This window comes from Paroedura picta, chromosome 1, assembly GCF_049243985.1.
Source record: "Paroedura picta isolate Pp20150507F chromosome 1, Ppicta_v3.0, whole genome shotgun sequence".
NCBI classification, from domain to species: domain Eukaryota; kingdom Metazoa; phylum Chordata; class Lepidosauria; order Squamata; family Gekkonidae; genus Paroedura; species Paroedura picta.
Window position 1 is genome coordinate 172490417 of NC_135369.1, and position 20547 is coordinate 172510963.

The following is a 20547-nucleotide window of genomic DNA, read 5'->3' on the forward strand; positions in this document are numbered from 1 at the left end:
CCTTAGGACAGTCACTCTCGCCCTAACGTACCTCACTGCATTGTTCTGAGGGTAACATTAATCAGGAAGTAGCAGCCAGGCACTACCACCTCTTCCTCACTTGCCCATCATCTGTTGTAAGTCAAAATATGTAGTATGACATCTGCCTCCTGTGAGCTTCCTCATTTCTGTTCCACATAATTGGCTGGTGCTTCCAAAAGGTGGGACAGTCACAGTGTGATGCCGTCACGTATTTATTATGCCGTAAGGAAAGAGGAATCACAGAATGTTACTTGTGATGGCAACCACATTCCCACAATGCCTCATTCAGGGGTCCCCAACGTGAAGCCCATGGGTGCCACGCCACCCACAGATAACTTTCCTGGCAACTGCCCAGTGCTTTAAGCCCAGCAGGGCTTCTGATTTAAGGTGACCAGATTTTAACATTGGTAAAGTGGGACACCATTGACCGGGGGGGTTCCTGATTAAAATTTGGTCTATATGGAGCAACAAAAAGTTTCATAGAACGCAAAAATAGTATTGTAATATATATATTTTTTAATTTCAATATAAGTGCAATTTACCAGGTACCCCCAGATGTCCCTCCAAAAGTGGGTCAATCTAGTCACCTGATTCTGATTGGCTGTGCAGATTCCTCTTAAACCAAACTTCTGTTGAAGAGTTACTATTAGGCGGATTCCACACGGGCGGAAAAAGCCAAGAGGGCGGTCATATGGAGTAGGGCAAATCCTTGCTTCCATATAGTGCAGCCGCTAGGCTGGCCCCCTCCCAGTCCTGTCGCGATTCAGGCCCTTAGTTGCCCTGGGCTGTAGGGACCAACAGGGCCTGTCCCACAGGATAGGTGGATGTATATAATCTGGAAATGTTCTTATGCTGTTAAGTAATTATGATCTGAGATTGCACATTCTCTTATTTACTTTTTTATTACTGATTTGGAATGTTTTAAATCCTTTTATATTTTCCTTTTATATTGTAATGGCCTATGGCTACATATGTGCCTTTTGTGGCACAGGGCGGTAAGCAGCAGAAATGCTGTCTGAAGCTCTGACCATGAGGTTGGGTGTTCAATCCCAGGAGCCGGCTCAAGGTTGACTCAGCCTTCCATCCTTCCGAGGTCCATAAAATGAGTACCCATCTTGCTGCTGGGGGAAAAAACGGTAATGACTGGGGAAGGCACTGACAAGGCCACTCTGTATTGAGTCTGCCATGAAAACGCTGAAGGGTGTCACCCCAAGGGTCAGACATGACTCGGTGCTTGCACAGGGGATACCTTTACCTTATGGCTACATGCAATAAAATCTGACTTGAACTTGAGTGAGTGAAGTGTGTAGAGTGCTACCAACTGAAAATGGAAGGCCCTTTCAAGGCAAGTGAGAAGCAGAGGTAGTCTGCTATTCCCTTCCTCTGCAGAGTCTTACTTAGTGGCCCTTCCAAGTATTGACCCTACTTAGCTTCTACAGTCTTACGAGTCTGGCCTATACCAGGCCGTCTTCTCTCCCCCTAGATCTCACAGATGTCTGTAAAATAAGAACATTGCAATTGACTCCTCTTCAAATCAGAAGCCTGGCTAAATGTAACAGGGGGACTAAAAATGTTTAAGAGATCCAGCAGAACAACAGTCCAGAGTTCCATCAATATGAGTTTTAAATTTGACCTGTTTTTGTCTCCTCTTCTGCAGACACCTTGCATTTCCAAGACAGAGAATCAGCCGCAAGGGTTAGCCACCAGTATAAGGTGGGGACAGACACCCATCAATCAGTCTACACCCTGGGACACGGATGAGCCTCCGTCGAAACAGATGAGGGAGACTGAAAACCCAGGTGACGCTTTCGCTCTTACTTGTAATTCCACTGGGGGAAATTGTTCAAAACAAATTTAATATGCTCTCTCCAATTACCTCTCTAAATAAGACTTTTATCACAAGTCCTTTCTTTAACGCTGCAGCTGCCTTTTCTTTCTAGTTCTAAATACCCCCTCCGGTTACTCCTGTGTCAAGGCTAATGTAAATGTATTAAGATGCCTGCAAGTTCATTAAAGCTTTCTCCTTCCCCCTCTCGGTGTCTCTGCTAGGGTGTTTTAAGTTTTTTGTTTTTGTTTTTTTTAAGGAAATACTGTAGAACAGGGATAGTCAACCTGTGGTCCTCCAGATGTTCATGGACTACAATTCCCATGAGCCCCTGCCAGCAAATGCTGGCAGGGGCTCATGGGAATTGTAGTCCATGAACATCTGGAGGACCACAGGTTGACTACCTCTGCTGCAGGAGACCTTTATGCTCATTTGAAGCCATTTGCACCTTCCAGACACATATTGTGCAGTGATACCAGACGCCTAATTACAATCTCTTTGTAGTGGCCAGAACACCGTTATTACATGCACCAAGTGTTTGTCAGGGAGCCGTGAAAACACGTTTGGGGAAAGAGGTTAATTTTCTTGGAAGCCTGTACTTAAACTGCGCAAAGCTTGAAAGACGAATAATGCCGTTAAACACAACACCGTGTTGCTATCTGATGGGTTTTGGGTTTGTTTGTTTTTTTTAACATTTGCCCCTGCCTGTCACATTGTGACGTTTTTAGGCACTTACCAGTTTGGAATGGTTCCAAGCTCCGTTCAGTAGTTTATGGGATGGAAAAGGGAGGAGGGAAGAGAAGCGCTTGACAGAGATAAAAAGAACGTGTTCTGAGAAAGTGAGCAGCGTTGAGAGGGAGAACAGCTAGGCAAGGACTCCCCTCTCTGCCCAAATTGTTCTTATTGCTAGCTTTCCTTTTTCCAGGTACAGCTCCATGGGTTACAACTGTTGCAGCAGGTAACCAGCCAACTCTTATCGCTCACTCATACGGGATGACTCAGCCTCCGACCTTCAGCCCAGCGGTGAACGTCCAAGCCCCTGTCATTGGAGTGACCCCCTCACTCCCTCCACACGTCACCCCCCAGCTTCCATTAATGCCAGCTCATTACCAGCTTCAGCAGCAGCCTTCACAGCCTCTGAGTAACATGGTTGTGAACCTACAAAGCCAACCTTTGTACACTAACAGCCAGTCCATTACCATGTCTTCTATGACTGGGGTGGGTCAGGTGACTCACCCGGGCCACAGCGCGGTAGGGAACGGTCACATGACATGCCCTATCCTGCCTCCGCCGCCTCCAGCTTTGCCTTCGGCCGCCCTACCTAATAGCGTTCCAGCTACCAATGGGCAGGCTGCTCCTCAGCTTCCTCCCAACCAGACGGGCAGTCAGGACACCACCAATGGGGTACAGATGCTACGGACTGTTGGTGTGGGGAAGTACGAATTCACAGACCCTTGGCACCCGAAAGGTAAGTTAGGCCAGAACTCTTCCACATTTCTTGAACCTTGATCCTGAAGGGGCTTCTATGCTGTCTTGGTAACACAGGGGGCTGCGGGAGTTGGGTTCTTCCCAGAAGCTGCATAAGGGGCAGGTGTGCCAATTAAAGCATCTACAGTGTCAACATTCCTGGGCCAGTAATCCAGCATCGGTTTCCTGTCTTGTGTTCTGTGGTAGCAGTTCATGAATTAAAGATGACAGCCTGGTTCCTGTGAGAAGAGAAAGAGAGAACTATGCATTCCTTTTTTTGGCACTGAATGACACGTTGTAGGGTACCTCAAGTAATCAGAGATTCACCGCTCAAAGCGCATGAGACGGCTGTCGCTCTGTGCCTTACAGTTTCTTTTCTACTTCTTTTGAAGAACATTCACTTGTAAGTCACACCGTCTTCTTTCTGACTCAAGTTGTGGTTTTCCGTTTCAGTGGTTTGAATGGCACTTGAGAATTTCCTTCCATTCAGTGTTCAGGGAAGAGTTGAACTCACAACTTCCATTCAGCTCTAGATAGGGTTATTCACGTCTGACAGGGGGGTTTTGTTCCTTGCATATGGGGCAGCAGTTAGGATGGCACAAGATAACCATTTCCTCCAGAAAATTTTAAGTTTATGTAACTGTATTTTTTAAGTGTTTTAATGTTCTCCATATTGTGGACCCTGATTGGCTGGAAAAGTAGCATAAAATTTTTTACAATTAAATAAATGAAATGCATCAGACCTACTTCAGATCCATACCTGCAAAGAGGAAAACAAAAGCTGTTCAAAGCTCTGGAAGGCCCATGGTATACAGTTGAAGAGTACTGTTGGGGGGTCCCCCCCCCAATCTAGACACCATAATCTTTGGTCAGCCTTCAGTTCCCCAGATCTCCTGGGAGCCAAATGGGAGATCTGTGTAGATTCTGCACAGAACCCATGTAGCTGTGCATACATGAACAGCACATGCACCCCAATTGTAGAAGGGCAATTTGTACCACTGTTATATTTGGGGGCATCCTCTTGACCTGTTATGAATATAGTGAGCTGGATCCTGCTATTCTATTCAGTTGGCATTTGTGCATTCTTCTAGCACAAGATACTTTGATATGTGAGTGGGAGTGTCCTTTCACTAAAAGAATGTATTTGGGCTAATCAAACAAATAATAAGACCCAATACAATTTTTCCTGAGTACTTCACTTGAAAATTCTACTGCTTTCTGAAGCCAAAGGGAGATGTCGCATTCATATAAGCCTGAAATTGTCCAGAATAGGCCAGGCAGTTTATTTGTTCCAAAACTTATATTTACCAGTAAACTCATAACTCAGGTTGAGATTTTTAATGTTTTTTTGGCCTGGAAGATAACAAGCAGATAGTTCTTTGACTCCAGTTGCTTCTACAAAGACAAAAAATCTCTTATGCTAGAAGAGTTAAATACAACAAAGTGTTGGGTTTGTCTTCCAGTCATTAGAGTGTTGTTTTAATTTAATGTATGTGTGTGTGTGTTGTATTTTATTTTTCAAGTTAGCCTGCCTCTCTTTGAAAACTATTAATGCTGTTCGTATGGAACAGAGTAGTCTGGATCTTAAGAAAAATCTATTTAATCAGTATAAAAACCCACAGAGGCTCCATCAAGTCTGCTGGGCTATTTGTAAGCATGTATTGAGCCCACATTTAATTTCTATATTAAAACTCTTTGTGTCGCTTGGTATGAAAGAGACTTCATTACTATGACATTTGGTTGTGGTGTTAATGAAATTGGGTTCCATTTGTTGTTTTACATATCAATTTCTGAAGAAAGTTGTTTCATTTCTTTCGAGCTTTTCCTTCGTAACAATATGAGGCATTATCGGTGGCTGTTAGTGAGTTATGTCACCGCCTCTTAAATTTTCCAAGCACATTAAAATCACAAGTGGTTCCCCCCCCCCTTTAAAGAAATGATAAATATGTGTTGCTAAAATAGCTTTATAATTATGAAATTTTGTGTTGGGAAGAACATTTTTGTAGCCTAAATTGGGTGAAATATTGACCATAATGGAAAGATACCTCTCTGTGTTTCTAAAGTTTTTAATTGTCGTGTAGAACTGTGGATGGTTTTGCCAACTGCCTAATGAATGGTGAATAAACAGAAAGAAATTTCCAAGGTGGTGATGGCAAAAAGCTTTATTCAGAACGAGATCCTAGGTATATAACCTCGTTTTCATATTTTACTTCCTCAGTAAACTTATTTCTGAATTGTTTTTTTTCAGGGATACAAAGTCTTCAACCCACTACCTAATTCTTATATTTTATATACCTTATAGTTTTTATATTTTATATATTAAGTCATGTAATTTGGGTCTATGAGTATCAAAAGTCAATAAAGGTAACTATCTTATAAATAAGATAGTTATATGACTTAAAACATCTGTACACCGCCCGTGGCGCCGCGGGCGCCACGGACTAAATAAAACAGTAAGGGGTTCTGGGGCGGGATGTGTCCGGGATGAGGAAGGGTCCGGATTGGACCCTTCCTCATGACAGACAACCGGAGGGACCAAACGGCAGGCGCGAAGCGCCTGCCGATTGGTCCCTCCGATTCCCAGCCCCAGCAACTGCGAGCCGCGCTCAGCGCGGCTCGCAGTTGCTCCCGGCCTGACGTGGTGAGAGGCGCGAAGCGTCTCTCACCGCGTCAGGCCGGCCCCAAGGAAGCCCCCGCCGCAAACACAACACAAGACTCCAGCCGCCGAGAAGCTGCAGAAAAAAAAAAACACCCCCGGAGGAGCCTTTCGCCGCTAGCGCGACGAGAGGCAGCAGAAAAAAAAACCCCTGTAGGAGCTCCAAGCCGCCGCGCCGACGAGAGGCAGCAGAAAAAAAAACCCCTGTAGGAGCTCCAAGCCGCCGCGCCGACGAGAGGCAGCAGAAAAAAAAAAAACACCCCCGGAGGAGCCTTTCGCCGCTAGCGCGACGAGAGGCAGCAGAAAAAAAAACCCCTGTAGGAGCTCCAAGCCGCCGCGCCGACGAGAGCTAGCAGAAAAAAAAAACCCTGCAGGAGCCTTTCACAGCTCCAAGCAGCAGAAAAAAAACCCCGGAAGGAGCCTTTCACAGCTCCAAGCAGCAGAAAAAAAAACCCTGTAGGAGCCTTTCGCAGATCCAAGCAGCAGAAAACAAAACCCTGAAGGAGCCTTTCCCAGCTCCAAGCAGCAGGAAAAAAAACCCCTGTAGGAGCTCCAAGCCGGCACGCCCACGAGAGCTAGCAGAAAAAAAAAACCCTGCAGGAGCCTTTCACAGATCCAAGCAGCAGAACAAAAAACCCTGTAGGAGCCTTTCGCAGATCCAAGCAGCAGAAAACAAAACCCTGAAGGAGCCTTTCCCAGCTCCAAGCAGCAGGAAAAAAACCCCTGTAGGAGCTCCAAGCCGGCACGCCCACGAGAGCTAGCAGAAAAAAAAAACCCTGCAGGAGCCTTTCACAGATCCAAGCAGCAGAAAAAAAACCCCGGAAGGAGCCTTTCGCAGATCCAAGCAGCAGAAAACAAAACCCTGTAGGAGCCTTTCCCAGCTCCAAGCAGCAGAAAACAAAAAAACCCTGTCGGAGCCTTTCACAGCTCCACGCAGCAGAAAAAAAAACACCTCCTGGTGTCCCCTGGGTCCTAGCGCCCATTGCATTCCTGGTTGCAATGGGCTTTCTTGCTAGTAAAATATAAAAGATATAAGGTATATAAAATATAAGAACTAGGTAGTGGGTTGAAGACTTTGTTTGTATCTGTGGAAAAAAAACCCGATTCAGAAATAAGCTTACTGAGGAAATAAAATACGAAAACGAGGTTTAATACCTAGGAGCTCGTTCTGAATAAAGCTTTTTGCCATCACCACCTTGGAAATTTCTTTCTGTTTATTCATCCTCGGCTAACGGGTCGTCTCTGCTTGTACCTAATGAATGGTGAAGGCATTAACAGTTGTTAGAGAGCATCTTCCAGTCATTTGTTTTCTTTGCTGGATTTAACTCAAAATACCAGTCTCACTAGTATTGCGATACTTCTGGAAAGGAGAAGCCGTGTAAAAATTGCCTTTGTCACCTGCCATTAATTTCTGAAGATAAAAAATGAGAAGAAAATAGTACTTTCCCAGAGTTTCACAAAGACCATTTACGCACTGGGAACTTCACTGCCCGACCTCCCATGCAGGAGAACAAATCGGGGGCGGATGACGCGCACTGGGCCAAATGCTCCCCCATGTGGGTGCAGGAAGAGGTGGGGCAACCTGCCACGACTAAAACTCCACCCTGCAGCCCAGCATGAAACCTCCAGTGCATAAACGGTCAAAGAGACGCTAAGGAGGAGGAGGAGGAGGATGTCATCCGTTCAGCCGTGTCCGACCCTCGGCAATTCTATAGGAAAGTCTTCGCCATGCGACCCTGTCTCTGACTGCTTCTTTAAGTTGGTTCATGGTCATCCCTGTATCGACTTTGATGCTATGGACCACTTGGTATATTGTGCATCAATGTTCTGTTACATGTACTTTGCAGCCCCTCCGCCCAACCGTCCTGCTCTTGACCACTTTACCTTGCTGGGGGGGCATCATGATTGGCTGGAAATTCTTAATCTCTTTATGTGTACTGGGTGTGCATTTAAAGTCAGTTTGTCTTTTACATGTCACAGGTTTTCCTCCATGAAAGCATGTTCACTTGATTATTTTAATAACATGACACGGACGTAATACATAATTTTCAGACCCCCCCGGCCAAGTGAACGATACTGAGATGTGAGGAACTGAGAATGCACACATCTTGTGTAGAGTAGTGAAGCAGATACTGGCTTTAACTGATGACAGCTGTCAATGTATTAGCTTTACAATTTTTCATAAATTGCAGGGCAGGCAGATGTTATCCTGTGAATTAGATTTTACAAGCTTCTCTATTTACAGTCATCAGCGTCTGATTTATTCCTCCTCATTTAATGGCAGACAGAGACAGTAAAGAATCCACATACAAATGCCTGAAGAATCAAAACTATTTTGGGGGGAGGGGAGCAATTTATTTTTTCATTCTTAAAAGCCTTTTCTATGAAGCTGTAATTCTGCCTGTCAGATCTAATGTCAAACAAGTGAACGTATAATCCATTTAAACGCAAGAAACCTTCAATTCTGCAGCCAGGCCATAAACTTTTGCCTTGCTTAGAATGAGATTCCCTAATGTAAACTGTCTCGAGTTTATAAAAAGAAGCAATATTGTTTTAATTTTCCTCTGAGTGCTTTATAATCTTTAAAGACTGGCTAATTTCAAACTCCTGCATGACAGACAGCTTCATCTCAGTTTCAAAGCTCAGAAAGCGCAGTAGAGCGATGTCATGTAGTTCAAATGTACAGTCAGAGCCACTTCTGTATCAGTTCTTAAAAGAGATTTTCCATTTTATTTGGGTGAACTTTGGCCATCATTTAAGAACATAGAAGAGCCTTGCTGGATCAGACCAATAGCCCATCTTGTCCCACCAATTCCTCTGAATGACCAGTGAGGTACCTTGTTAAAAACTTTTTGAAAGTCCAATTAGGTATAATGTCCAATGGGTCACATTGTCTACATGTTTGTTTACTTTAAAAAAGAACTCCGAAAAGTTGGTGAGGCAGGACTTCCCTTTGCAAAAGCCATGCTGATTTTACCTCAGCAGGCTTTGTCCCTCTGTGTGCCTAACAATTCTCTCTTTGATTACATTCCCCCCTTTAGATCCTGTTTTAAAAATTTGTGCAACATTTGTTATTCTCCAGTCTTCTGAATTTATTTATAGGTTACACATACGGGTTAGTGTTAGTTAGAGGTAGTTATCTCACATCTGAGGTCCTTAAGAAATCGTGGGCATATGCCATCAGGACCTAGAGACATAACGGTTTTTAATTTCCTAAATCTGAGTTCTTCAGACTCCCATCCTGAAAATAGGTGTTTGGCATGTGTCTGTGCCGCATACTTTGCACAGTGAACACAGAAGCAAAAAAAGTCATTGAGCTTCTCCGCCATCTTCCTTTAGCAATCCCTCTGTTCCTTTGTCATCCAAAGGCCCTACTCCTTCTCTGGCTGATTTCCTGTTCTCGACATGGCGGGGGGGGGGTAGTTTATTGTTTGTCAGGTTTTTAGACACCTGCTCCTCAAAATCTCTTTTTACATGCCTACTTATTGGCTTAAATTTCTTTTGCCAGACATAAAGCCCCTCCTGTTCAATTAATACGGGCAGACCTCCCACTTTTTATACCTTCCTTGACTTGTTAACCATGCAGGCCTTCATTTAGACTTGATAGTGCCTTTCTTAACCAGTGGAATAGATTCTATTTGAGCTTCAACTGGTGCGGTTTTAAACAGCATACAAACATCTTCTAGGGCAGTGGTCCCCAACCTGCGGGCTGCGGCCCGGTGCCGGGCCACGAAGGCCATGGCGCCGGGCCGCGGCTCCCTCTCCCCGCCCCCCCCCGCAGTAAAAAACTTCCCAGGCCGCAAGCTTGCAGCCCGGGAAGCTTCTTACTGCGGGAGGGCGGGGAGAGGGAATCAACATTTGCGGCGCGTGCGGGCGCGGCCCGATGTGCAGGCGCGGCCCGATGTGCGGGTGTGGCCCGATGTGCGGTCGTGGCCCGTGTGGGCGCGGCCCGATGCGTGGCCGTGGCCCGCGGGGCGTGGCCCGATGTGCGGCCGTGGTCCACATGGGTGCGGCTCGATGCCCTACCGGTCCCCAGCCTCAGAAAGGTTGGGGACCACTGTTCTAGGGCAGTGGTTCTCAACCTTCCTAATGCCGCGACCCTTTAATACAGTTCCTCATGTTGTGGTGACCCCCAACCATAAAATTAGGCAAATGTTCTTTCACAAAAATTAAACCGAAACTGACCAATGGCGTGAAGATCCATTGTTCATTGAGTCATGCAGTACCCGAAGCCCCCTCTCCCCCAGTTCCTCAAGGGTCTGCTCAATGTGGTAGGATATCAGTCTGTCACCCAAGGAAAGGTTTCCTTTTATGGGATCACATCCCTCCTTCTCAGACGGAAGCCTTTTGACTTCAAGGCTCTCACTCTCTACAACAATAGAAAGTGCTGTCAGCACAGGAGTGGACCTGTTTTAATAAGCCCTGAGGGTCTCTTCCCCCAAACCTCTCTCTTTCTACTTCTGCTTCTCCAGGTAGGCAACCCTAGCCTAAGGGAACAAAACTACTCCCTGAAAGCCAGAAGCTCCATGCAGGGAGAACACAGCCACAATTTTCACCCAGTGGGTAGATAAACATGCACGTGTAACTGCAAAACACTGACTAGTCCCTGCACCTCTGCTGGCTTCCTACCTTCATAGAGAGCCAGCTTGGTGTAGTGGTTAGAAGTGTGGACTTCTGGCGAGCCAGGTTTGATTCCCTGCTCCCCCACATGCAGCCAGCTGGGTGACCTTGGGCTCGCCACAGCACTGATAAAGCTGTTCTGACCCAGCAGTAATATCAGGGCTCTCTCAGCCTCACCCACCTCACAAGGTGTCTGTTGTGGGGAGAGGAAAGTGAAGGCGACTGTAAGCCACTTTGAGACTCCTTCTGGTGGAGAAAAGTGGCATATAAGAACCAACTCCTCTTCTTCAGTAATATCAGGGCTCTCTCAGGCTCACCTCCCTCACAGGGTGTCCGTTGTGGGGAGAGGAAAGGGAAGGCGATTGTAACCCGATTTGGGACTCCTTCTGGTAGAGAAAAGCAGCATATGAGAACCAACTGCTGCTGCTTCTTCTTCTTCTTAACTGGTTAGTGGTTTAAGGGTATCCTGAGTGCTGCAGGGTCCTCAGACCTGATCCCTCTTCTGCTTATGCCAGAGGCTCACATCCCTGCCTAGGAGGAGCCTTACAGTTCCCGGCCTGCCAGCAGCAACAGCAGAGGGTGGGGCCCGCAATCAGCCCCAGGTAAACAGACCTTGCTCACTGAGCACCAGACCAGACAAAAGACCCAAAGGGACTCAGACAAAAATGCCTCTCTCCAGCAAAGTACAAGCACCCTCTCTCTTTCCAAGTCTGTCCTTCCACAAAGCAACCTCAGTTAACGCCCCCCAGTAGTTTAGCAGCTTAGGAAAGGCCCCAAAATAAACCACTCACCTTCCTAGCAGCTATCTCCTGGGGTCTTTCTCCCGGCCCAGCTGGCTCAGTTCTGTCAGCGAGTTATGCTGCAGATGGCCTCCAAGATATTTTTCATTACATTCCTGTCATTATTTCCCCCACCCACCCCTGTTTTATTGTTCCTACCTGACAATTTCACCTTGTGCTGAGTAATTATTTCACAGTTCCCTAAATGAAAAGAACGTGTCTTGCCAGTCAAACTGATAAGGGATACTGATTTTTTAATACATCATTAGTGAACAGATTTAAAATTTTACATTTGTTTTCCCTAATTATGTTTCATTTGGATGAGCTGTATTCCTGCAGGGTCTGCCTTTGAATGCATTTGCTCAGACATTCTGTTCTTAATAGCCTATTTCTGTTTTCAGTACATAAACAAATGCACAGCAGAACAAACCTTCAAAACATAAAAGGTTATGTGGAGATGGTTCTCCATTTGCAATAGGTCAATTGTACTTTCCAGTGTGTGACTGAAATGACATCTTTTATGCGGTTTAATTAATATCAATTAAATTGTATGCAGTGGTTACATATCGCAGATTTTAATAAGCAATCATTCTCACTACACATTCCTTTATTTCGAGAGAACTGTGTACCAGATGTACATTTAAATTGTATTTGGGAGGTCTCTTATAGCTGGTTGTGTTAGTATGCTGGAGAGCTGTAAATAGATTTAAAAAAAATAACTTCACTATAACAAAATGCCTGCTGGGTTATTGTAATGACTTCAGGTTGGATACTATGATTCTGTTGTATATTGTCTTCTTTCAGCAGAGAATGTCTGGTGGAAAATGTTGATGGACAAAGCCCCTTTTCTCTGTTGATGGAAAACTTGCTGGAAGAGAGGCATAGGATCCAACCCATTGATTTCATAATAGTTACAAAGAGTGAAGAACTGCTGTTATGCATTAGTTATTGCAAAATCTGTTTCGTTGTCCTTTTATTAAAATACCGATCCATTGTAGCTGAGCCCATTCAAATGCTTTTGAGATTTGAGTGGGCTCAGCATTAGAAGATGCTACTGCGTAGATTCTCCTGGCCAAGAGAATTACCATGCAGTGCTTGTACCGTGAGTGAAGGGGATTGTTGCAGCTTTCCCACGTGTTTATGTCCAGAGTTAGCACTTTAATCAGTCACTCACAGCCCAGGGAAATCAAGAGACAAGAAGGAGAAGGAGAAGAAGAAGAAGAAGAAGAAAATTGGTTCTTATATGCCATTTTTTCTCTACCCGAAGGAGTCTCAAAGTAGCTTACAATCGACTTCCCTTTCCTCTCCCCACAACAGACACCCTGTGCGGTGGGTGAGGCTGAGAGAGCCCTGATAACGCTGCTTGGTCAGAACAGTTTTATCAGTGCTGTGGCAAGCCCAAGGTCATCCAGCTGGCTGTATGTGGGGAAGTGCAGAATCGAACCCGGCATGCCAGATTAGAAGTCCACACTCCTAACCACTACACCCAACTGGCTGTCACTGGACTTCAGTATGAGGAAAGTTTATGTAGGTCACTTCTTTCCCACACGGTTACAGGTACTGCTCTGTTCTGTACACCTTCATTTGGGTTTCAAAATTGCTTCAGTATAATTGAGTGGTCAGCCTCCATTTTAATTTCAAGCCAAAGAGATCCATTATACGAATCCGTCTGCAAGCAGAGTATGAGACCCCTCTCAGTGGGTTATTTTGACCATGCAGTGCAACTCAGATTATGATATATAAGCCTAGTGTGGCTGATATATTCATGGGCATATAAGAACAATAAAATTAGAATAAGAATCCCACAACTGCTTAACAAACTGCAAAGAAGTAAACAAAAAACATCTGGAGCTCAAAAATGACTGGAAACAGCATATGTACACAGCTACCCAACTCAGCAAGACATCTTCTGCAGAATGTTTTTACAACACTTTTTGAACCCCAACCCTAGAAGGTGACTTCAGAACCTTCTGTAATAAACTATACCAGAGGGCCAGGATTGTGTGGTCTTATGAGATGGCACAGCAAGTAAAAAACAGTGAGAGGGAGGAATGAGGCTGACAACACCAAAGTTCTTTGTGGATCCCAGGGTTTGAAGGGCAGCAAAGGTAAGAACCAGCACCTTAAATTAAGTGACACTGTTTAAGAACAGTCCACATCTCCACTATGGTTTCCAAATTCTATGGTAAAATGGAGTGATCAGCCGTAGCGCGCTCTCTCTCTCTCTCTCTCTCTCTCTCTGGCCAGAAACCTGTGAAAAGGTGTTAGGTGCTATCTTTATCAGTACCAAAACCAATTATGCTTGTAACCAAAACAAACAATGACAAGAGGTCACCGTTGGATCATGGATAAAAGCTTCTCAGTTATCCAGCCCATGGTTGACAGGGCAGTGATTAAGTTCTGAGTGGCAAGGTGGCCTCAGGATGTCCATTGAAGTCCCTCAAAACCAGCAGTCCCCTACATTATGCCTATGGATGTCATGGCAAGGCCAAGTGGGGCTTCTATTTACCCACAGAGATTTGATTGGCTGTTCAGGCATTTTAAAATGCGGCTTTGGCAGCAGCTGACACTACAGCACAAGAATCTGTACTATGTGATTGAAGATAAGCTGGGGCAGCCATTTTGTAGCTAGCTCCACCTTCTGCAGTAGCCATTATTCCTATGGTGCCCATAGACTCAAAAAGGCTAAAGACCCCCTACTCAAAACAACCAGCTTGGTTGTCTTCAGTACCAGACCTGAGGCCATAACTAGTTCAACCAGAGCAGCCACTGGCAGGTTAGGAGTGTAGTAAACCATTAGGAGTTATAAACTGCCCACTGTCTGCACCAGAATTTTGATAGAGACTCTTCTGATTATACCACTCCTCATGGCCAGAATCGTGGTTGACAAAGGACCATCCATGTACCTAGCTAGTGTCAGCTCACAGAGTAACATTGTCGGGCTCACTCAAAACAGCTTTCAGTCAAGCCCATGAATTCCACAAGACAATAAATCACACTAAATGGGATAGTAAAACCAAACGTGTAGCTGGTAATACTGTTAAATAGTTGTTAAATCAAACGGCTAACTTTAAATATAATTCGCAACTTCATGAATAGCATTTTTATAAGAAGCTTTACAAAATGAGATGGTTGCCCTGTAAGATAGGTACGTACAGTTTAATAATCAAACTGTACCGTGTTATTGGAACAAATAACCATGTTTAAGATGGTTAAATCTACAAGTGTGGAAAATTATCCAACAAGGTGACACACCAGCAAAGATGTTTTAATATATAATTAGGTTGCTCTCGTATGCATATTGCAAAACATCCAAATGTAAATTGATAGGGCTAGATAATGTGATATATTTGCACAATAATAGTGCAGCTTTTAGTTGTTACAAGTTTAGAGGTCTTTCCCAAACTATACATTTTTGTTGTGCACAAACCACTGTATGGGATTCTATGTCATGGATGGTATATGGCATTTATTTCTTTACTTAGTACATTTTTATTTTGTTCTTTCTCCACCAGTGTCCTTTCCTCCATTTTACCCTCACTTCAGCCGTGTGAGCCAAGATAGGCTGGAGGTCCACTCACCCTGCAACCCACATCAAAAGATGAGGCATTCCACACCACTGCTGAATAGGAAAATTGACTGACCTTGCACATGCAGAGAAATGATAGATTATTTCTGAATATTCAGGCACCCCTGTTCCAATAGATGTTAAGAAGAGCCCTACTAGATCAAACTGAGAGTTCATCTAGTCCAGCATCCTGCCTCACAAAGTGGCCACTTAAATGTTGTGAAGGGCCAACAGGAAGGCATAAAAGCCAACACCTTTCCCAATGTTTCTTCCTAGCACTAGTATTCAAAGGCATCTCTTTCTTATCCATACGTTGAGACCTTTATCTGTGTATGTCTATGTGGAACTAGTAGCAATTTTGAGAACAGTACTGTGGGCAGTTCTGCACCAGCGGCTCCACTCTGGGCTGCTGCTGGTGCATTGTGGCAGAGCTGCATGCTCTGTTGTTTTTTGTTTCCCCATGGGGGGACACATTTCGGTGGGGAACCCATTCTCCCAACGGACGTCACACGGGGGCGGTGGTTGCAGGAAGGTGGGATTGCATGCGAAGCCATGTCCCATTTGGCACCACGGAGCTGGGGGAAAATGTCCCATTTGGCACCATGGAGCTGAGTGGAGCATTTTCTGTTCCCTCCAGGCCTCGTAGGATGAGGACCCCTCTGCCAGGCTAGGTCCCACTGACCCCCAGAGTGTCTAAGGGAACACGGAAAATATCCGCATTCCCTTAAAGCAGGGCAATGGGGGCTTAATGTGCACCGGGCCCGGCAGAGGCCCACCCTGGCAATAATGTCATGTGGAAGCGGAGATTAGCTCCACTGCTATGGCATCTCACTTGGATCTTTTGTTTTACCTATTGGGTGGTGGCAGATGTTTTTCCACTTTCACAGCTACCCTTTCACTTCTTTCTTCTGATCAGCGGGAGGGAAATTTGGGTGGAAAACAGCATCACATGCAGACTGATATCATTTCTGGCAGAAATCTGGAAATAACGTCATAGCTGCCCCACAAAGCTCTAGGAATTCCCCAGGTTTCTATTGTCTTTAGGGGAATACCTAAAAAACTATAGGGGTGTTACTTCTGAGAGATGGCGACATGTCTTTTCAAGGATTTTGCCCTCCACAAAAGCTCCTGCTGTTCTTTGGTGTCAGATGGTTAACCTAGTGCAAGCTTTCTTTTTTGTGAAACCCTGGTTTCCTGAATGGGTGGAAGTTAATTAATTTTTAATATATTTTTTAAATTGGTTAAATATTTGTCGGGTGATATGACCATATATGCTCATGTTGCCTGCCCCATGGCCAATGATGAGTCTGGAGGCGGTGGGAAGGGTAGGTACACAGCTATGCTTCCTAACTATATTCTGCATGATCGCACCATATCTGGGCTTTCTCAAAGCCTGAAGACTGTTTCAAGAGTTTCTCAACAGTAAAAAAGTTGGGAAAGGCTGACCTAGCGGTTTATGTGGTCACCTCCCCAATATGTCCCTCACAATAATACTGTGATGTAAGTTAGACTGAGACTAGCCCATTGCCACCCAGTGAGAATCATAGAGTTGGAAGGGGCCATACAAGCCATCTAGCCCAACCGCCTGCTCAACTCACAATCAGCCTAAAGCATTCATGATAAGTATCTGTCTAGCCGCTGCTTGAAGACTGACAGTTGGGGGGAGCTCACCACTTTAGGCAGTCAATTCCACTGCTGAACAACTATGACTGTGAAAATTTTTGTTCTGATATCTGGCCAATATTATTCTCCCTGTAGTTTAAACCCATGATTGCGGGACATATCCTCTGCTGCCAACAGGAACTGCTCCCTTCACCCCTCTAAGTGATATCTTTTCAGATACTTAAAGACAGCAATCTTGTTCCTTCTCAACCTCCTCTTTTCCTGGCTGAACATTCCCAAGTCCCTCAGCCTTCTGCATTGGGCTTGGTCCCCTGGCCCTGGACCATTCTCATTGCTCTCCTTTGAACTGTCTCAATTTTGTCCATGTCCTTTTTGAAGTGAGGCCTCTAGAACTGCACACTGTACTTCAACCCCAAAGCTCGTGAGGATAGGCATAAAAACTTAAAGCAGCTTTGTGTAGAAAAGCCCTCAAAACCTTGGATCCTATGTCCACCAGCCCTGGAAAAATTGTCCATTGCCATATCCTTAGAATCAACTTGGTCAGCACCGCCTCCTGGATCAGTGTCTCAGTAAGTCTGATGTGGGTCATGTTCTCCTCCAGCTCATTGTGCCTCATCTGAGCCACCAGCTAAGAGGATGTTAAGCATAAAAAAGAAGGATAAACTCAAAGATGTATCTCAACATCATGTCTCTATCCTCACTTCTGAACCTACTCCAGCCCTTGAGGAGAAGCCAAGGACCTTGGGTCCCTATCCTTGGGTCCTGCATCCCCTCCAGTTTCAATCTTGAATGAGAAAGTAAAAACAGGTTTACCAAGGGGGTCAAATACCGCATTGCTCTGAACCAAAGCAGATGGCAACAGTTCCATGGTTGCAGCCTCAATGGCTGTCACACTCATATATGATGTTAACAGATTATCTGGAAAAGTGAGGTGACAACTTTGCTTAGTCTAAGGCAGGGGTAATCAAACTGCGGCCCTCCAGATGTCCATGGACTACAATTCCCAGAAGCCCCTGCCAGCATTCGCTGGCAGGGGCTTCTGGGAATTGTGGTCCATGGACATCTGGAGGGCCGCAGTTTGACTACCCCTGGTCTAAGGATACAAATGTATATCCCTGTCCTCCTTGGACTTCTTCATATCCACCATCAACAACAGTTTCATGTAGACCTTCTATCCTATACCTGCAATGAGGGGAGGGGAGGCTGCCATTGACTGATGAATCCAACATGATGTTGGAACATGATGTTGGACAAGCCATCTCCAGCCTTTCCTGTGAAAGACTTCTGTATGTATGGGGAGCAGATGGTCTGTATTGCAGAGTCCCTGGAGATATAAGTCATCAATTCTGGACACAAATCAAGGAACATAATGTTTGAGTCATCTTTATTCAGACTCCCCCAGTATTATTGAGTTCCCAGTATTAGAGGGTCTGGAGGACTTTACAGAGGAACTGTTTCAAAAGTCTACATGTCTTCAGTCCACATCTAGAAGAATGAAACATTTTTTTTTACAAAATCAAGGAGCCTTTTAATTATTTTTCATCCCCCACTGCCTTCATTAGCGATGAAGAAAATGCAGCCCAAAGGCCGTTAGGCCTCTCACTCTGCTCCCAAGGATAAAGAGGAACAGAAACTGGGCATATTAGGATGGAAATTATATTCTTCCTCTGTGTTGAGATTTAAGATCTCCAACTGTGAGACCATAATGGCTGGCTACCAACTTTTGTTATGGGAGAGAATCTTATCCTTCCTCAAGCTTCTGTCAGAGGACAAGCATCCCCTTGTTAAAGTCCTGCACGCTAAGCCCATCAAACTCTTGAAGCAGCAGATTAATGCTGGTCAGTGTTCCATAGATTCTGCAGGGCGTACCATGGGGAGTGCCATCATTCTCAGATGCCATTCTTTATTGGGGTCAATGTTGTTGCATTAAGCGATCAAACTTAAGATCGAGGACTTATCTTTTGAGGGCTTAACACTCTTTTCTACCAGGAGTGACAAGATGCTATCCTTGATAAAGAAAACCAAGCGGACGGCTAAGCCAGTGGGGGTATCTCAACCTCACCCATCTGAATTCATGCAAAGGCCATTTGTATGTCAGCTCTGGCACCCTTCCCAGAGGGTTTACCACTATGTTAAACCTCCAGGGCCCCAGTATCCTAAATCTAAACACAAGGGCACCAGCCAACCTAGGTCAACAACCCCTCCAAGAGAAGCACCCCCATCCCAAATTCCCCCTTCTGATTAGAAGTATTTCTTCTGTCAAGTTCATGTTGCCTGGGAGGCTATGATTTCCAATGACTGGGTTTTATCCATAGAGTTTAAGTCAGTCCCTCCATGTTTCTTATTCTTGAGAGTATCTAGCCAGGCAGCACCAGATCTGTCTCTGGCATTAAGTGTACTGATTGAAAAGGTGGCAGTTGAGGAGGTGTCTTGAGTTCCAGGTGCCTGTGGTTTTTTTTTCTCCCATATGTTCCTGGTCAAAAAAAGATGGCAACTGCATATTAATCTGTTAGAGTTGCAGACCATATTGGTCCAAAGGGACAATACAGTTACAGTATTTTATTTAAAGAGGCAAGGGGGCACAATGGCCAGGGGCCTATGCTCTGATGGTAATTTGACCTGGTCCATGGTGTTGAAGAGCAATGCTTCCATTCATGCCATCCATAGTCCTGGGAACCTAAACTCAGAGGCCAACACATTGAGCAGGGCAGTGATGATTTCTTACAAATGATCTATAAAGATATCTGGAACCGATTTTCAGCCTTTGAGGAGTCCCAAAGATCAATCTTTTTGCAACAAGAGAAAACACAAATGCTGCAAGATTCTGCTCTTGAGCAGGGAAGTGCGTAGGTTCCCCAGGGGATGCTGTTCAGATTCAATCACCCTGATCAGGGTGAGAGAAAAGGCCAGACGAGAAAGAGCAAATATGATTTTAGTAGCTCCTTTCTGGCCACATCCAATCTGGTCCCTGATCATTTTGCAGATCTCTTGGGGCCAGTAACATCCTTGCAAAAACAGTCAGGTGTAATCAGTGTCAATCAGGTGTTTCTCCACAAATTAGACTGTGGCAAACTGATGGCTTGGAGGCTTGGAGCAGAGACTTAATATTCCCACAGGAAGTTAATAATGTACTCCTGAATCCACACAAACCCAACATTAGAAGGTGCCATTTGTATCAACGGAGACTATTTTTTCTTGGTGTAAAGGTTAAAAAGGTAAAGGTATGCCCTGTGCGAGCACTGAGTCATGTCTGACCCTTGGGGTGACGCCCTCTAGCGTTTTCATGGCAGACTCAATACGGGATGGTTTGCTAGTGCCTTCCCCAGTCATTACTGTTTTACCCCCCAGCAAGCTGGATACTCATTTTACCGACCTCGGAAGGATGGAAGGCTGAGTCAACCTTGAGCCGGCTGCTGGGATTGAACTCCCAGCCTCATGGGCAGAGCTTTCAGACGGCTGCCTTACCACTCTGCGCCACAGGAGGCTCTTTTTTTTCTTGGTGTAGTAATAGGCAAATTTCTCTGAGTACTGCTTCACTGCAAATCATATATGAGTATCTATTGTGCGTGAGAAATAAAGGTTTGCTTTTTTCTTCCTTAGGTCCTCCTCTTGTTACTGCAGGGAAGTTGATGTGTGTGTGGGGGGGTCAGTTTTCTCCCATCACGAGTGCAAACGATTTCTTAAGGGATTATGTAGTCTTTGCCCACCCAGCGGCCCATTGGTTCCCCACTTGTTTTGACACAACAGATGCATAAGCCTTTTGAACCTCTTGCCATATGTCCGTTGGCTGAACTCTCCATGGAAGTCTGCTTCTTAAGGTCTTACTTACATCAGCCAGGAGACCGAGTTTAGCAGTTCTCTAGGCGGAGCCTCTGTTTTTGAAGATTTTTTCCCAAGAGGCTAATTCTTCAACCCAGTCTTAGGTTTCTCCCTAAAGTAGTCCCCAGGTTCCACTTATCCCAAGATATTATTTTGTCCATCTCCTTTC

At 45.1% G+C, this 20547-nt stretch overlaps 1 protein-coding gene across 7 annotated transcripts in view; it reads left to right on the forward strand.

Annotated features, from left to right (window-relative positions):
* Positions 1-20547, forward strand: part of KLHL29 (kelch like family member 29) — a 562720-nt gene that overhangs the window by 329113 nt on the left and 213060 nt on the right. For 6 of the 7 annotated variants that reach the window (XM_077311762.1, XM_077311771.1, XM_077311715.1 and 3 more), the window contains 2 exons: positions 1679-1820; positions 2772-3314. In XM_077311762.1, the coding sequence (XP_077167877.1) occupies positions 1679-1820; positions 2772-3314 (685 nt within the window). The remainder of the gene's footprint in view (positions 1-1678; positions 1821-2771; positions 3315-20547) is intronic. The other variant, XM_077311732.1, reaches the window with a different exon arrangement.